Source organism: Octopus sinensis, unplaced genomic scaffold (assembly GCF_006345805.1).
Source record: "Octopus sinensis unplaced genomic scaffold, ASM634580v1 Contig15495, whole genome shotgun sequence".
Classification (NCBI taxonomy): Eukaryota; Metazoa; Mollusca; class Cephalopoda; order Octopoda; family Octopodidae; genus Octopus; species Octopus sinensis.
The window spans coordinates 32501-53155 of record NW_021833754.1 but is presented as its reverse complement, the minus strand read 5'-3'; the positions used below and the strand labels follow the sequence as shown (position 1 = coordinate 53155).

Here is a 20655-nt window from a genome sequence, read left to right as displayed (position 1 = left end):
AAGAGACCGATAGAATAAGTACTAGGCTTACAAAGGATACGTCCGGGGGTAGATTTGCTTGACTAAAGGCGGTGCTCCAGCATCACCACAGTCAAATAACTGAAACAAGTAAAAGAGTAAAAGAGTATAAAGGGTAGTATAATAAACGTATATACATCTATGTTGTGAAGGCGCGTGGCTTAGCGGCTAGGGTATTCGGCTCACGGTCGTAGGTTCGTGAGTTCAATTCCCGGTGACGCGTTTTATCCTTGAGCAAGACACTTTATTTCAAGTTGCTCCAATCCACTCAACTGGCAAAAATGAGCAGTACATGTATTTCAAAAGAGGCCAGCCTTGTCAAACTCTGTATTAGGCTGAATGTCCCCGAGAATTACTTTAAGGTTATACGTGTGTGTGGAGTGCTCAACCACTTGCACTTTGATGTCACGAACAGGTTGTTCTGTTGATCGGATCGACTGGAACCCGCGTCATTCGTAACCGACGGAGTACCAGAAGACATCCAGGTGCATGTACTGCTGGAGATGGCTGTTAAAAGTCACTGAAATGTAGGTAAGATTGCTAGATAGATGTCACGGCCTCGAGAATATAGTTTTTGCAATGGAATTATGATCACAAGATGGATGTTATTGTCTTGACTAGTCTTTCTCAACCTTTTCCGTACCCGTGAACACTTTTTAATTCTATTTTACTCGGGTGGATCCTCATAGCCATTCGCTGTTTTAAAAAATTCCGTTACGTTTTTATACTTATATATTGTAAAGAATGGCATTAAAAAATTGTTGAAGGAGTGGCTATGTGGTAAGTAGCTTGCTTACCAGTCACATGGTTCTGGGTTCAGTCCTACTGCGTGGCACCTTGAGCAAGTGCCTTCTACTATAGCCTTGGGCCGACCAAAGACTTGTGAGTGGATTTGGTAGACGGAAACTGAAAGAAGCATGTGGTATATATGTATATATATATATATATGTGTGTGTGTGTGTATGTTTGTGTGTCTGTGTTTGTCCCCCCCCCACCAGCATCGCTTGACAACCGATGCTGGTATGTTTACGTCCCCGTAACTTGGCGGTTCGTCAAAAAGAGACCGATAGAATATGTACTCGGCTTACAAAGGATAAGTCTTGGGGTCGATTTGCTCGACTAAAGGCGGTGCTCCAGCATGGCCGCAGTCAAATGACTGAAACAAGTAAAAGAGTAAAAGAGAGAGTGAGTATTTTGTGCATTGTAGAAATATAATTAACTTGTTAATTTAATTAATTAACAGCAAAACCTTATATAGACCCCCAAGGGCCATATGAACCCCGGTTCAGAAATTCTGCTCTTGACAATGTATTTATGATCACAAAAGTTGTTGCCTGCACAGTGCATTTATAACCACGAGATGGACGTTATAACTTGCACACTTTGCTTATGGCCATAAAATAAATATTATACACTTGGCAGTGTATTTATGATCAAGAGCTGGTTGTTATAATAATCTGTACGCCACGGTTGCGATCTAGATATAATTGGTAGCGTCTCTACTGCAATGTTTAGATCAGGAGGTAGTGGTTATGATAATCTCTACGGCATTATTGAGATCAAGAGCTGATGGGTTATTGAGATCAGATGTGTTTTATTGTCTTGATGTTGTCTTCATGTTGAAAGAATTAGATCTTATAGAATTGATATTTTTTTTTTTTTTGTAAGACATGGTAGTTATTTAATCACTGTTGCAGCAGACGGAAGTTAGTCTGGGTTACGAATATCATACCGACATTTGGAGGAGGTTTGGTGCTTCAAATAATCTCAGAGCTATTTTATAAGGGCTGGTTCATATAGTGACCTTGTTACATCCTTCGGGAGATTGTTGTTGTTGTTGTTGTTGTTGTTGTTGTTGTTGGTGGTGGTGGTGGTGGTGGTGGTGGTGGTGGTGGTGGTGGTGGTGGTGTTGTTGTTGTTGGTGTTGTTGTTAAAGCCGTCCAATATTCTCTCTGGAAGAGGTTGTTGTTTATAGGTCACTGACCAGTAGCTCTTTATAAAAAAAAAATCAACGTGACTTTTAAATGATGCTGGTTGATAAGTGTTGACCCCATGGTTAAGAATTTATAATCTCCACGTTATTGCGAGCAATACATGGATGTTATATGTTATATATATATGTAGCCTCCATGATATTAATAATAGTAGGTGTGTGTGTGTGCGGTTGTTACTATATTCTTCATATTTATTACTAACAGGAGCTGAATGGGAGAAGCAGCCTCCATATTGTTGCTAACAATAGCTGGGTGTTAGAATGGGAGTATTAATATTGACTGTAAGGCGGCGACCTGGCAGAAACGTTAGCACGCCGGGAGAAATGCTTAGCTGTACTTCGTCTGCTGTTACGTTCTGAGTTCAAATTCCGCTGAGATCGACTTTGCCTTTCATCCTTTCAGGGTCGATTAAATAAGTACCGGTTACGCACTGCGGTCGATATAATCGACTTAATCCGTTTGTCTGTCCTTGTTTTTCCTCTCTGTGTTTAGCCCCTTGTGGGTAGTAAAGAAATAGGTGTTTCGTCTGTCGCTACGTTCCGAGTTCAAATTCCGCCGAGGTCGACTTTGCCTTTCATCCTTTCGGGGTCGATTAAATAAGTACCAGTTACGCACTGGGGTCGATATAATAGACTTAATCCGTTTGTCTGTCCTTGATTGCCCCCTCTGTGTGTAGCCTCTTGTGGGCAGTAAAGAAATAAGAAACGTTAGCACACCGGGCGAAATGCTTAGCGGTGTTTCAACTGTCTTTACATTCTGAGTTCAAACTCTGCCGAGGTCGACTTTGCCTTTCAGCCTTTCAGGATCGGTAAATTAAGTACCAGTTGCGTACTGGAGTCGATCTAATTGACTGGGCCCCCTCTCCAAAATGTTTGGACCTTGTACCTACAGTAGAAAAGATTAATGTTAACTGTTTACAACAGATGATTGTTAGATTTAATTTATGTAACCTTCATGTTATTGATAGCAATGACCTTGTGTTGATATAGCTGAGTCACTTTTAGCAAGTTGATGTTACAACGTCAGTATGGTACACACACCAAATGTTTTTATAAAGGCTGTTTTCGAGATCTTCAGCACATGCCAAAGTGTAATAAACACCTTTGCAATTACGATAAAACAGTTACGTTGTTGCAGCATGAATTGGTTATTATTGTATATTCCTTGTTTATTCTCAGAGGAAATGCAATAGAAATATGTTAATACTTGTGGAAGGTGGTTTGTGACAGGTAATCTCGAGGTGCTGGCAGAAACGTTAGCACACCGGGCGAAATGTTTTGCGGTATTTCGTCTGCCGTTACGTTCTGAGTTCAAATTCCGCCGAGGTCGACTTTGCCTTTCATCCTTTCGGGGTCGATAAATTAAGTACCAGTTACCCACTGGGGTCGATATAATCGACTTAATCCATTTGTCTGTCCTTTCTGTGTTTTAGCCCCCCGGGGGTGTTAAAGAAATAGGATTTCGTCTGCCGCTACGTTCTGAGTTCAAATTCCGCCGAGGTCGACTTTGCCTTTCATCCTTTCGGGGTCGATAAATTAAGTACCAGTTACCCACTGGGGTCGATATAATCGACTTAATCCATTTGTCTGTCCTTTCTGTGTTTAGCCCCTCGTGGGTAGTAAAGAAATAGGTATTTCGTCTGCCGCTACGTTCTGAGTTCAAATTCCGCTGCGGTCGACTTTGCCTTTCATCCTTTCTGGGTCGATAACCTAAGTACCTGTTGCGTACTGGATTCGATCTGATCGACTAACACCCTCTCCCGAAATTTCAGGCCTTGTGCTTATAATAGAAAGTAATATGAGTTCCAAGAATTTAAGGCGGCAAGCTGGCAAAATCGTTACCACGACAAGAAAAATTGCTTAGCGGCATTTCGACAGTCTTTACGTTCTGAGTTCAAATTCCGTCTAGGTCGACTTTACCATTCATCGCTTGGGGGTCGATAAAATAGGTACCAATTGAGCACTGGGATTGATCTAAATCAAGTCACTCCTCTCCGAAACTGCTGGCATTGTGCCAAGATCTAAACCAATAGCAGCTCCGAGAATTAAACCGTCATTATGTAATGCTTAATTGGTAGATGTTGATTAGTGTATTATTAATAAAGACTGAATGATATCACTTGATCACAGGCTATATTTTGAATAATTGTTGTATGTTATAAATATATTCTCTGTGGTATTGTTGACAATTCCAGGATATTGGTGTACGAAATATGGTATCAGTGTTTTTGATAACAATCTCTGACTTTTGCTGTACGAATTATTGACAACATATTATAAACAATTGCTGGATGTTGGTGAAGAAATATTGCATCCATATTACTGCTGTCTGTTAGGATTACTCTTTATGGTGTTGTCAGCAAGAGTTATATGATATAAATATATTCTGTGCCATCTTTAACATAAACAGGATGTTACAGGAGCTTCATATCATATGTACGTCTGCTCTTTGCTATGTTCCATGGGCACTCGGTGTCAAATATGTGGTCTTTCCTATATTTAATTGGAACTTGGTGTTACGGAGTGTTCCTATGTTAGTTTAAACATTAAAAGATATAATCTGACCAGTCATTAAAGCTTTATATGCTGTCGTTGAAATCGCAGCCCAATCAATCGATAATTAAGAGAGGGCGTTAATTAATCAATGGAGCCTGACATACACCGTCAGGGTAAATGAGATTGGAACGATTTTGATCAAGGTCAGCCAACATGTGACAGGGTTGATCTCTACTAAAACAACATCTACAACCAGCTGTAGTGCTGTTAGTAGTGTTAATAGTAAGGGGAGAGGCCTGTTAGTAGTATTAGTAGGGACGTTAGTGGTGTTAGTGGTGTTACGGGTGAAGAGAGATGGGGAGTTAGTGGGTTGGTCCTACAACTTGACTGTAGGTTGTTTAGGCCCCCGAAATCCATCCCTAGCCCAGAAGACCTAGCTGTGATACAAGCCATGCCAGCCACATTCATCATATTAGGAGGCCCCAGACTTCACTACTTAATGTGGCCTTCTTCTTAGATGTTATTTGAGAGGGATTTAGCTTCTATATTTGTTGGTTAGCTGTAGAACTATTCATCCTGAAACACTCGCAGCAATTTACTCATTGTTATATTTAACAACAGTTGACTGCTTTCGATTAACATCAGACTTTCATGTTAAATATATATATATATATATATATATATATATATATATAGATATAATATATATATATATATATATATATATATATATAACCAAAATATAAGCAACAAGAATGGATCGGTAATTTAGTACAATTGTTTCATACTATAACATTTTATTTATATATATATATATATATATAATGTGGTGTGTGTGTGTGTGTGTGTGTGTGTGTGTGTGTATGTATGTAAGTATATATATGTAAAAATTATTCGGTAGCCATGATAAAACTCTGAGTTTCGGATGCCAGGTGGAAATCCACGCGACCATCTCTTCAGTTATCCGGCCATCGGTCTCTTTCTACGCTTTTACACACGCACGCACACACACAACACCACACACACACACAAGCACACACACACAAACATACACACACAAGCACACACACAAGCACATACACACACACACACAAGCACGCACACTCACACACACACACACACAAACACGCACACACACACACACACACACACACTTACGCTCACATATACGCACATATATAAGCTGGAGCTGAGGTTATTTCCTGTTGCTACCCCATGTTTTGCAATTCCTCGCTTACCCTGCAATTCTCTCCATATACATTTGTGTGAGTAAGTGTGAGTGTGTGTGTGTATTTGTGTGTGTGTGTGTGTGTGTGATGTCGTTATAGTCGTTGTAGTCGCCGTCTTTATAATCATCTACTTCGTCATCACTGTCGCCATCGCAGCAACAATCTCTTTCTTTTACTACCCACAAGGGGCTAAACACAGAGAGGACAAACAATGACAGACAAACAGATTAAGTCGATTATATCGACCCCAGTACGTAACTGGTACTTATTTAATCCACCCCGAAAGGATGAAAGGCAAAGTCGACCTCGGCGGAATTTGAACTCAGAACGTAGCGGCAGACGAAATACCGATAAGCATTTCGCCCGGCGTGCTAACGATTCTGTCTGCTCGCCGCCTTAAATCGCTGCCTTGTAATTTTTCTGCGCCAAATATCATTTGTGTCCAGTAATAAATAACACTGTTATCTGTTCGTGAGTTTGCCTTGGGTTGTTTTACACGCAGCTTTCTCCCAGTAAGAAAGATAAAGACTCCGCCGGTTACGACGACGAGGGTCCCAGCTGATACGATCAACGGCACAGTTTGCTCGTGAAATTAACGTGCAAATGGCTGAGCATTCCACAGACACGTGTACCCTTAACGTAGTTCTCGGGGATAATCAGTGTGACACAGAGAGTGACAAGGCTGACCCTTTGAAATACAAGTACAACTCATTTTTGCCAGCTGAGTGGACTGGAGCAACGTGAAATAAAGTGTCTGGCTCAAGGACACAACGCGTCGCCGGGAATCGAACTCACAACCTTACGATCATGAGCCGAATGCCCTAACCACTAAGCCACGCGCCCTCACTATAAGAAAGATACAGCAACGGTACAACCTCTGCAACATAAACACCCAAGCGAATATATGCGGTAATGTTTTCCACACTATTTCAACCCTTTTTGACACAAACCCGCCTGAGGGCACCCATCAGGGGCGGACTGAGCCGTCGGTCAATCGGACACTGACCGAGGGCCCGGAGCGTTGAGATGCCCGCACTCTACATGTTAACTCTACTTTTGCTATCAATACTAAGGGGCCCGGTAAACAGTTATGCCCGAGGACCCTTAATATTCTCTGTCTGCCCCTGCCACTCATCCTCTAAATTACAACTTGCCATCAAAATTCCATGTTAATTTAAGCTCCAAATATCAAATAATAACGACAAAGTTGTTTTACTGAATTCTTCATTTTCAAAATTAATTGAAACACTGGAGTTCAGACAGTAAAACGGTGAAATGTGTAAATAAAATGGCGAAACATGGGAAATAACTCAAACGTGGTAACGTATAACAAAAGTTATTTCCCTTGTGCTGTTAACCCGCTATTGTCGACGACATTCTAGTTTCAACCCTGTTTGATTTTCATAAATTGAATTCCTTTCATTTTTCTTTCTTGAAACTATACCACTGGAATTTTGTTTGCAATTTTCTACTTTATGAACTTACTTATTTTTCAGATAAAAACATGAATTTGGCTTTTATGTTTGCATAGAGGCAGAGACAGAGATGTGTGTGTAAGAAGTTTGCTTCTCAACCAATGGTTTCGAGTTCGGTCCCACCGCGCGACACCTTTGGCAACTATCTCCTACTATAGCTCAGGTCAACCAAAGCGTGATATATATATATTATATAATATATATATATATATATATATATATATATAATATATATATATATACATACATATAATACACACACACACACACACACATATATGTATATATTATATATATATATATATATATATATATATATATATATATACGGATAAGTAAGTAAAGTAAAACACATAAATGTGGAAACAAGGTGGAAAAAAGAGTACTCAAATACCAGTGGTAGAGTATAGTAATATGCTTTATTTTAAGCAGCAGAAAAAATTCAACAAAATCTGTTACTCTGAGTTTCTCGTTGCCGTTCATCAGACAGTTTTTGTTAGAATGGAACTGATATATCAATTCAATCTATACTCTTACAAACGCTACACCTTTAAAAAGAAATGGACTTGTTTGATTGGCCCTTTAGAAAAAACGGTCAATCTTCGAGCGATAAACAAAAAGGTCAAAGATATATGTATATATATATAAAAAACTTTATAAAAATTATATATAAAAACTTATAAAAATTATAAAATCCGAGGAAAAACCATTGACGTAATGAAGACAGTGCAAATTAATGCATAGAATTAAACCTGTTATAAATACTGCAATACATATTTATATTAAAATCTACATATATATATCAACATACACAAAAGGATGCGCGTAAACGCCATACATACATATACAGACGTATGAATATGAATTTAAATATACACATAAAAGCATGTGTACAATATTCACGCCAAACGTCTCGCACGCAAGCTAAAATTCATCTATGTAGCAATTCTCATATACTGGGCAAGGAGGGGGAACGAAAGAAAAGGAGAGAGAGAAAAAGAAACGAAGGAGGAGGGGTGGGGAAAAAAAAACGAAAAAATAAGCAGTGTAACGATGTTATTGGCATCTATAGGCCAGTATACATACACAAGTTTGAATGGATACATATACATACCGTCGTGTATATGTGTGCTAAGCACAAACATACTTTCACTTACACATACACAGATACGTATGCTTACAAATACATATGCTTTGCTATACACATACTTATATAAACATTCTAATTTGACAACATTGCTTTTTTTAAAAAACATTGCTTTTAAAAAATTTGGTGCAATAATAAAAATATATACGAAGACATATAAAATAAAAATATAACATCCTATTTTGGGTCATTTATAAATAATCAAGGTAATATAAATAATCAAGGTAATCCTATGCAATACAATAACATGAAAACAAAGTTTGTAGGTTTTTCCTAATATATATGTAGAAACATAAGACTTTGCTATACGGATTAAGATCCAAGATCAAAATTCATCGTAGCGCTCAAGAGTCAAAATCAAAATCAAAAATCAAAAATACAAAATATATACTCTATCCATATGGTATATATATATTCGACATTTTAAATTTAGCCGCGTGCCTACATAAGTTCATTAACTCACTTCTTTGATTCAAAGAATTATTGTCTTTGAATAAGATATACATTTTCTCTAATAAACAAAGTCTGCACTTGAAATTATTTTTGTAAGCTCCATGCCTGTATGGTGCCGCCCTGTCCAGAATGCTCCATGATCAAACAAGTCCATTTCTTTTTAAAGGTGTAGCGTTTGTAAGAGTATAGATTGAATTGATATATCAGTTCCATTCTAACAAAAACTGTCTGATGAACGGCAACGAGAAACTCAGAGTAACAGATTTTGTTGAATTTTCTGCTGCTTAAAATAAAGTATATATATATATATATAATATATATATATATATATATATATATATATATATATAATGTCATATTTTCCGTTTGTTGTCTTCTTTTTATTGAATCCTGAAATACACACACACACACACACCACACACAATATATATTTACGCACCTACATACATACATACATACATACATACATACATACATACATACATACGTGGTGTGTGTGTTTTGTGTCTGTTCCCATGCTGCTTGACAACCGGTGCTCGTTTATTTATGTCTCCGCAACGTGGACGGTTGGGTAGAAAGAACCAGCGGAATAACCGCCAGACTTTAATAGAATAAAATTCTTCAAGACGGTTGCCCCAGCATGGCCGTAGTCCAATAACTGAAACAAGTTCATGATAAAAAAAAAAGATAGATATATACTTTTATTCAAATATTTTATTCTTTCGTCTTTCACGCAATTATATCCAATTTTTTTTTATTTATTCTTATTTATTTATTTTTTTATGTTTATATGTATTTTCTATAAATTCTGTATATAAACCTTATTTTCGTTTCTCACCTTTATGAAGCGATTTACTCGCCAAAACTCCTTCGTTTTTCTGCCCAAGAGGTCGATGGCTATAAATAACATCACTTGCGACAACCATATCAGAAACATTCTTTTCGTCATAAATCGAAGAATTTCTACCGATGTTGGAATGAGTGGAGAAGGTCACCTTGTTGTGGAATTTTAAAAGAATGAAAAAACAAAAGGAGTACACGACAGGTGAAGGCGTGGCTGTGTGGTTAGGAAGATTGCTTCCCAACCATCAAGTCATGGGTTCAGTCCCACTGTGCGGCAACTTGTTTTTTGTAATAACCCTGGGCCGACCAAAGCCTTATGAGTGGATTTGGTAGGCGGAAGCACGCATGCGTGAATGTGTGTGTGTGTGGTGTGTGTGTGTCTTTTTGTCTGTGTTAGTATTTGTCTTCCAACAACCGGTGTTGGTTTGTTTATTAGCGGTTCAGCAAAACTGACCGATGTAAGCTCCTGCCTTCAAAAAAATAACGGCTGAAACAAGTAAAAGGTTGTAGGAAAAATTACGGGCGGACGCGAAAAGAGTTGATTAAGTTCATCGAAGAATTTTAATTATAAATGAACCCTTAAGAAGCTGCCCTTGTAACTGCATGGTTTCAGGTTCAGTCCCATTGCACGGCACCTTCGGCAAGTCTTGTACTACACTTCCGGACTTACAAAAGCTGTGTAGACGGAAACTGTGTGAAGCCGTCGTGTGTATTTATGCATGTATGTGTGTGTGTGTGTGTGTGTGTTTTAGTTTGTTTCTCCTCCGCCATCGCTTGATGACCTTTGTTGGTTTGTTTACTTCCTCATAATTTAGCAGTTCGGCAAGTAAGACCATATTTTAAGAAAAGACAAGTTCTTATGGCCTGGAGTCGATTTGTTCGACCAAAACCTTTGAAGCCGATGCCCCAGCATGGCCGCCATCCAATGACTGAAAGAAATAAAAGATAAAGATATAATTAAATATAGAATGCAGTCTGGCCGTGAGTCTGCTCTTCAGCAGAAGGGGAGATAATTTGGGACATGTTTGGGAATTATTAAACCTCATTGGCGAAGCATAGTCTAATCCAGGCAGGTGCAACTCTTTTTGTTGCTTTACTTTAAATGCGGGCCGCATGAGATATGGTTCGGCATCAGGTGGTCCGCACTGCTAAAATGTTCAAGGTAAATTTTCATTATGTGTATCATTGCGAAATTCTCACGGACTGCAGTCTGAAGACATAACTAATGCATATATAATTAATTTTAGGTGACGCAAGAATAACAGTATGTCAACAGACAAATCTCATGGGTGGGGTCATCATACCAATAATAAACACACGCACTGGTTTCTTTTCACTTGCTTATTATTAGTCTGATGGTTAACTGTTTCACCAATTCACTGATCAATTGTTAGTTTAAACATACGGTTAATCAATCATTCAGTTGTGTTTGTCAATGTCCTTTCGTTGCCATTTGCAACGTCTTCGATGACATGCCTTCTCTGCGCCAGGTCAGCTTCAGATCTCTCTGTCTGTGTGTCTTTTAGGGTTTACAGTCAATATTTATGTAGTTGTAGGGATGTGAGTGAATCAGACTAGAAGTGGAGAAGGCACGTAATTGAAGAAGGACTTTGAGAAAAATAACTGATTGGTTGGCTGAATAATTTATCAGACAACCGATTAGTTAGTTGGAGAAATAGTTAACCAACCAGCAAGTAACAAAAAAATAAGTCCTTCATCATCATCATTGTTCGACCGTGGTCGAGACAATGGAATTTACCATGCTACGCCAGACTTCACGATCCATCATGGCATTACGGAGGTCCTGTTGCTGGATGCCTGTATCCCTGGAGAACGTGATCAGAGACAGGACCCGGCAAAGCAGGGGCTGGACTTATATCCGTAGGTATACTATTAGGTCTGGTTCCCTGGGGAAGAGGAACCCTGGTGCAGTTAATTGTAAATTCCATAGTCTTTTCAAATGGCTAATAATGTGTGCGCGCGCCACTACTACACACATTGGAAAGCATTGTACAACCAAGTACTAAAGAAGATCTTTCCTCCTCCGTGAAACAAAGCTGTTCCCACTGGACGTCAACCCAGTATTTTTAAGCTACGGACCGAGTGATTTATTGTAAGGTTATCTCCCTAGATAGATTGCCTTCACTACGGCTAAGGAGCCCTTTCTACCCCTTTCTAAGTCCTTACCAGTGCGTGTGTTTATTATTGGCATTATGATCCTCCCGATATGCAACAAAATCTCTTTTAGCACACGAGTTCGGATCAAGGACCTTGTTAACTGAATACAAAAACGAAATATTTAAGTTTACAACTAGTTTATTTTGTTGCTGATTGCATTGTCTGCAAGTTTTCCTGCTCTGTAATTATTTCACTTAAATGAATTATTCAAGTCAGACACAGTATTAATCTAAACGAAGCATATGCTTTGTTCGCAAAATCTAAGTTAATAATTAATTAACTGCACGTTAAACTTAATTAAATGTTGTAGAAAGGGAATGAATGGGAAACAGAATAAACTTAATTCAGGCTAACAAAAACGTGAAGAATGCTTTTATAAAAAGCTTGTTTTAGTAAGTGTTTGAGTTCGGAGCACGAAACATCGTTTAATTGTTGTGAGATTTAGTTGCACATAGAGTGGAGAGTTTACTTCGAGCAGGAACTGTAGAAGAGAAGCAAGGGATATTTCTTTGAAGAAACAAAAGATTGAAGAGATAGTAAGTAATTTTCTTTATACCTTTTCGAGTAGAAACAGGTTGAATTTCTGTAGGAATTATTAAGCGCGTAGCGTAGTGGTTAGAGTATTCTGTTTTCGATCGTAAGGACGTCAGTTCGATTCCTTGTGCAAGACACTTTATTTGTGTCCTTGAGCAAGACACTTTATTTCACGTTGTTCTAGTTCCCTCAGCTGGCAATATTGAGTAGTAACTGTATTTCAAAGGGCCAGTTTTGTCACATTCTGTGTCACGCTGGATCTCTCTAAGAACTAAATTAAGTGTACGCGTGTCTGTGGAATCCTCAGCCACTTGCCCGTTAGTTTCACGCGCAGGCTGTTCTGTTGATCGGATCAACTGGAACCTTCATCGTAACCGACGGAGTGCCAGTTATTAAGCACAATTAGCGGAAACCTTCCCGCTAATATAACCCTCTCTGTATTAGCATTGGTTGCTTTTATTCCCTGCAGATCCGTCATTTTAAGGGCAGTCTATGAAATACAGGGTATTCACGATAAATTTTACAGTTTGCATAAAAGATAAAGAAAGCACAATATCCCATCCAAAAACAGAAGTATTTTTAAAAATTAAACAAAAAACATTCACTGGATTATGGCTGGGAGATAGCAGTTTACTCAACTAGCCCTTCTCAACTTCCACCCTGGCCTCAAGACGGCTCCGGAACCTGGCACAGGCGTTACTCACTGTGCCCTTGGGAAGATTTTAGAACACCTCGATTTTGGCCACCAGCTCGGCCTTTGTGTTGCAGCAGAGCAAATAGTGTTTTTCTCAACAGCGTCCTTCATATAGTAACCCATGGTATTACAATCAAGAAAGGCGGCGAGCTGGCAGAAACGTTAGCACATAGGGCAAAATGCTTAGCGGTATTACGTCTGCCGCAACGTTCTGAGTTCAAATTCCGCCGAGGTCGACTTTGCCTTTCATCCTTTCGGGGTCGATTAAATAAGTACCAGTTACACACTGGGGTCGATATAATCGACTTAATCCGTTTGTCTGTCCTTGTTTGTCCTCTCTGTGTTTAGCCCCTTGTGGATAGTAAAGAAATAGGCATTTCACCTGCTGTTACGTTCTGAGTTCAAATTCCACCGAGGTCGACTCTGCCTTTCATCTTTTCAAGGTCGATAAATTAAGTACCAGTTGCGTACTGGGGCCGATCTAATCGATTGGCTCCCTCCCCCAAAATTTCGTGCCTTGTGCCTAGAGTTGAAAAGAATATTCAGATGGCTTCCAGTCCTCCATGTCAACTAACTATTTGTCAACTACAACTTTATTCTTTATGATTTTTTAATGCCATTGACTGTTCACCAATACCTCAAGCTGTTGCTGAGACAAAAGAAAAGATACATAAAAATCGTCAAATTTAACCAGAACACCCTGTCATAAAGAAAGTTGCTCACTAATTAGTTTGGAAGATGTGACCTCGACGGAATTTATAGGCGGCGAGCTGGCAGAAACGTTAGCACGCCGGACGAAATGCTTAGCAGTATTTCGTCTGCCGTTACGTTGTGAGTTCAAATTCCGCCGAGGTCGACTTTGCCTTTTATCCTTTCGAGGTCGATAAATTAAGTACCAGTTTTCACTGGGGTCGATATAATCGACTTAATACCTATGTCTGTCCTTGTTTGTCCCCTCTATGTTTAGCCCCTTGTGTGTAATAAAGAAATAGGTACTTATTTAATAGACCCCGAAAGGATGAAAGGCAAAGTCGACCTCGACGGAATTTATAGGCGGCGAGCTGGCAGAAACGTTAGCACGCCGGACGAAATGCTTAGCAGTATTTCATCTGCCGTTACGTTGTGAGTTCAAATTCCGCCGAGGTCGACTTTGCTATTTATCCTTTCGAGGTCGATAAATTAAGTACCAGTTTTCACTGGGGTCGATATAATCGACTTAATACCTATGTCTGTCCTTGTTTGTCCCCTCTATGTTTAGCCCCTTGTGGGTAATAAAGAAATAGGTACTTATTTAATAGACCCCGAAATGATGAAAGGCAAAGTCGACCTCGACGGAATTTGAACTCAGAACGTTGCGGCAGACGTAATACCGCTAAGCATTTTGCCCTATGTGCTAATGATTCTGCCAGCTTGACGCTTTAATCCATACTATTGTAATGAAAGCTACTTATCAATTAGTTTGGAGTTTGTAACTTTTACTAAAATCACGCAATTTCTAACGTCTAGATCCTTGGTTTTCAACCATTTTTGCTTGAGGACCCCTGTGATCCCTCTTTTGCTCGGGAGGGTCCTCGTAGCCATTCGATGCTTTTAAAAACCCTATATTTTTTTATAATGAAATATTATTAGTAACTGTGTGTAAGAAATTATCTCCCCGCTAGCGATATAAACAAAATTACATTTTACACCAAATGCCAACATGAGAGTTTCTCTCGTGAAATCTACCCCAGTATAGTTTGTTCTAACGGAACATCCATGTTTAAGTGGGAATAAATATTACCTCTCAGTTTAAGTACTGCCTCTGTCACTAATATATATTTTGAGTATTGTACATATAATTTGTTGTACATAAAACGTAACAACAAAAGCTTATATGGACCCCATCCCCGGGTCAAATAAAGCCCCCGATGGGAACCAGTGTTCAAGACAACACAGGGATAACGTTTTACGGGAAGCGAATCGCATTAGACACGGCTCGTCATCAAACGGACCGCGCTACTAAAATACTGATGGTAATTTTTCGTTGCTTGTGCCATTCACAAAGTCCCACGGGCCGCAGTTTTCTCATGACTGGTCCAAACTTTCTTAATATTATATAATGTGTCCACTGTTGAGGTGGCATTTGGGTTTTATGTTTCGCAGACGAGCAACCACGCACTGGTATGTTCGTTGGTTCAAGTCTCTTCCTTGCTGCTGCTGTTGCTGCTGCTGCTGCTGTAGTTGATGTTGTTGATGTTGATGTTGTTGTTGTTGTTGTTGTTGCTCCGCCGCTATTCCCCCCCTTACCCATCCACCTCGATTGAAATGTCATGTGGTGAAAATGTTCCAACAGTAACCAACCTGTATCTTTTTTTTTATTTTGTATATCTAGGAATTAAATGGTTCTCAGTGTAGTAGTCTACCATACATGTAAGACATCGCTTTCACACACACACACACACACACACACACACACACAATAATATACATACATACACAAGCATGCACACGCACACACAAACATGCACACGCACAAACACATACACACGCACACAAACATGTACACACACACAACATGCGCACGCACAAACACATACACACACACACAAACATGCGCACACACAAACACATACACACGCACAGAAACATGCACACACACACAACACATACACACACACACAAACATGCGCACGCACAAAACATACACACACACACAAACATGCGCACACACAAACACATACACACACACACAAACATGCGCACGCACAAACACATACACACGCACACAAAACATGCGCACGCACAAACACATACACACACACACAAACATGCGCACACACAAACACATACACACACACACAAACATGCGCACACAAAAACACATACACACACACACAACATGCGCACACACAAACACATACACACACACACAACATGCGCACGCACAAACACATACACACACACACAAACATGCGCACACACAAACACATACACACACACACAAACATGCGCACACACAAACACATACACACACACACAAACATGCACACGCACAAACACATACACACACACACAAACATGCGCACACACAAACACATACACACACACACAAACATGCGCACACACAAACACATACACACGCACACAAACATGTACACACACACAAACATGCGCACACACAAACACATACACACACACACAAACATGCGCACGTACAAACACATACACACACACACAAACATGCGCACACACAAACACATACACACGCACAGAAACATGTACACACACACAAACATGCGCACACACAAACACATACACACGCACACAAAACATGCGCACGCACAACACATACACACACACAACATGCGCACACACAAACACATACACACACACACAAACATGCGCACGCACAAACACATACACACACACACAAACATGCGCACACACAAACACATACACACACACACAACATGCGCACGCACAAACACATACCACACACACAAAACATGCGCACACACAAACACATACACCGCACAGAAACATGCACACACACACAACACATACACACACACACAAACATGCGCACGCACACACACATACACCACACACACAAACATGCGCACACACACAAACACATCACACACACACAAACATGCGCACACACAAACACATACACACACACACAAACATGCGCACGCACAAACACATACACACACACACAAACATGCGCACACACAAACATACACACACACACAAACATGCGCACACACAAACACATACACACACACACAAACATGCGCACGCACAAACACATACACACACACACAAACATGCGCACACACAAACACATACACACACACACAAACATGCGCACACACAAACACATACACACACACACAAACATGCGCACGCACAAACACATACACACACACACAAACATGCGCACACACAAACACATACACACACACACAAACATGCGCACGCACAAACACATACACACACACACAAACATGCGCCTCGCACAAAACACATACACACACACACAAACATGCGCACACACAAACACATACACACACACAAACATGCGCACGCACAAACACATACACACACACACAAACATGCGCACACACAAACACATACACACACACACAAACATGCGCACGCACAAACACATACACACACACACAAACATGCGCACACACAAACACATACACACGCACAGAAACATGCACACACACACAAACACATACACACACACACAAACATGCGCACGCACAAACACATACACACACACACAAACATGCGCACGCACAAACACATACACACACACACAAACATGCGCACGCACAAACACATACACACGCACACCACCATGCACACACACACAAACATACACACACACATACACACAAACACATATACACATACACACGCACACCACCATGCACACACACACACACAAACATGCACACACACACACACAAACACATACACACGCACACAAACATGCACACACACGCATGTTTATGTATGTGTGTCGACTTTGCCATTCGACCTTTTGGAATCGATTTAATAGAAAGGATTCTTGTCAACATCATCATCATCATCATCATCATCATCATCATCATCAAGACGGCGACCTGGCAGAACTGTTACCGCGCCGGACAAAATGCTTTGCGGCACTTCGTCCGTCTTTACGTTCTGAGTTCAAAATCTGCCGAGGTCGATTTTGCCTTTCATTCTTTCGGGGTCAGTAAAATAAGTACCAGTTGAACACTAGGGTTGATATAATTGGCTTCCCCATTCCTCCGAAAGTGCTGGCCTTGTACCAAAATTTGAAATCAGTAGTAGTATAGTAGTAGTAGTAGTAGTAGTAGTAGTAGTTAGTAGTAGTAGTAGTAGTAGTAGTTTACTTCTCAGAGCTCGCGGTCTCACTTGCTTCGATTAATATTTATTATTATTAGCATTATCAGGAAGGCCGCGAGCTGGCAGAATCGTTAGCATGCCGGGCGAAACGCTTAGCGGTATTTCGCACATCGCTACGTTCTGAGTTCAAATTCTGCCAAGGTCGACTTTCCCCCTTTTGGGGTCGGTATATTAAATACCAGTGAAACACTAGGGTCGATCTAATCGACTCATTTCCTCCCCCAAAATGGCCGCCCTTCTGGAAGAATTTGAAACCGCTATTATTATTATTATTATTATTATTGGTGACAAGCTGATCGAATCGTTACTGCACTGGACAGAGTACATAGCAGCATTTCTTCTGGCTTTACGTTCTGTGTTCAAATACTGCCGCGGTCGACTTTGCCATTCGCCCTTTTGGAATCGATTAAATAAGTACCAGTTGAACACTGGGGTCGATTTGCCTCCTCCTTCAAAATTTTAGGCTTTTTGCCTATGAGTAATAAAGATTAATAAGAAGGCGACGAGCTGGCTGTATTGTTAGCACGCCGGAGAAAATGCGTAACAGCGTTTCGTCCGTTTGAACGTTCCGAGTCCAAATACCACAGAGATCGACTTAGCTTTTCATCCTTTCAGTCCCAGTGAAACAAATATCAGGGGTCGAAGTAATCGACTTAATCCTTACAGGAAATTGCTGGCCTTGTGCCAAAATTTGAAACTGTTATTATCTTATTATCAACAAAGTCCTCCTTATTAGAAAGATAGTTGTTTTAATTAATTTTGCTATATATTATTAAACAAGAGATATTTATTTGGTAAAATGTCTATTTAATGTGTCGTTTTTGTTTTATAGAAACTCTAAAGAAATGGCGCAAGTGATTGTATTTGGAATTATTTGTGAAAAGAAAACAGATGTTTCTCTTCTCTACGCTACACACAATGTTTCCATCAACGGATTTACTGCACACGTCAACATCGAGGCTGAATATATAAATGAAAGCCAACACAACACAGAAGCTAAGTTTGTTTTCCCCGTGGAAGAGGACAGTGCCGTATATAGATTCGAAGCTAAAATTGGTGATGTCCATTTAATTGCCAAATCTAAAGACAAAGATGTCGCCCAGAAAGAGTACAAAGAAGCTGTAGAAAAGGGGATGTCGGCCATTTTGTTGCGGGAGACAAGCACGTCTGGAGATATCTTTGAGTATAATTTGGGTAATATTCCACCGAAGCAAAAGATCTCTTTACAAATATGCCTTGTTTCTGAGCTTTCCTGTGAAGCTGATGGAGCAGTGAAGTTCTATATGCCGTTTGTTCTTAATCCCAGATATGGTATTATTCCTAAAGACGAACGTTATCAAAATGCACCAAAACCAAGAGAGTTTAGTTTTAACGCCACCATCAAATGGAAATCACAAATCAAAGACGTAAAGTCTGAACATCCAATTAAGATGGAATATCAGGAAAATAAGTGTCATGCTACTGTGAGATTGACGGAGAAGTTAAATTTCGAGAGAGACATTCTTTTCCTTGTGTACTATGAAGACGTAGAGAAACCACAAGTGATTATGGAGAAAGGTGATGGAAATGCTAGAGAAATGCTTTCTAAAGATATTATGATGATAAATTTATTTCCTAAACTTCCCCAAGTGAAAGCTCTTCCACGTAATGACTACATTTTTATCATTGACCACTCAGGAAGCATGAGTGGAGAGAAAATGGAAGCAGCAAAAGATACTTTGTTGCTTTTCCTGAAAAGTCTACCGTTGGGTTGTTCATTTAACCTTGTAGCCTTTAATAATTACTTAGAAGTCTTGTTCAAGGATGGAAGCAGAGAATACAATGAAGATTCTCTAAATGAAGCATTGAAATTCCATAACAATCTTTATGCAGCTGGTGGAACTGAAATGCTCAGTGCTATTAAATCACTCTCCGCTAAACAATCTTCCCATGGGTTTTATCGCCAAGTATTCCTGATGACGGATGGGGAAGTCTACAATACGAACGAAATAATTCAATCGGTTAAGTCACAAGCTTATAACACTCGATATTTCACGATTGGTATAGGTTCTGGAGCTTCTACAGAATTGGTTAAAGGTATCGCCCGTGCGGGAAGAGGTCAAGCAGAGTTTGTGATGACAAATGACAACCTTAAGGCAAAAGTTATGCGTTTATTGAAATTGTCAATGCAACCATTTGTATCTTCAGTTCGTATATCCGCTAAAGATGCTGAAAGCAATAAAGAATTATCCTACATTACAGTTCCAGAAAATATACCGTGTATTTTCACCGAAGAATCACTAATTATTTATCTAGTTTTTGAGAAAACTGAGTCGACTTGCCAGAGAGTTAGACTCAATCTTTCTGGTAAAGTCGGCGAATCGGATTTTTCCCTTGACTTCGAAACAAATGTGATAAAGAACCAGTGTGATGAAGAAATGCAGATACACCGTCTTTGTGTGAGAAGGAAAATACAGGAACTGGAATTAAAAGAGGAGTTGGGTCAAGGTGATAATACAAAATCCGAGATTATTGATTTGGCCACGCTTGCTAACTTGGTTTCAAGGTACACAAGTTTTATCGGAGCGGAGAAATCTTACAAAGTTAATGTTACAGCTCGTGAGACCATGTCAAAAACTTTTGATGCGGAAAAATTCCAAGAACCTAGTAAAATTGATAAAACAAAATTCAATTTCGAAAGTAAAGACAGA

At 39.7% G+C, this 20655-nt stretch overlaps 1 protein-coding gene across 1 annotated transcript in view; it reads left to right on the top strand.

Annotated features, from left to right (window-relative positions):
- The first annotated feature begins 11877 nt into the window (after positions 1 to 11877).
- Positions 11878 to 20655, top strand: part of LOC115230410 (von Willebrand factor A domain-containing protein 5A-like) — a 9253-nt gene continuing 475 nt past the window's right edge. The window contains exons 1-2 of the mRNA XM_036499650.1: positions 11878 to 12368; positions 18798 to 20655. The exon at positions 18798 to 20655 is cut by the window's right edge and continues 475 nt beyond it. Of these exons, the coding sequence (XP_036355543.1) occupies positions 18811 to 20655 (1845 nt within the window). The 5' untranslated portion in view covers positions 11878 to 12368; positions 18798 to 18810. The remainder of the gene's footprint in view (positions 12369 to 18797) is intronic.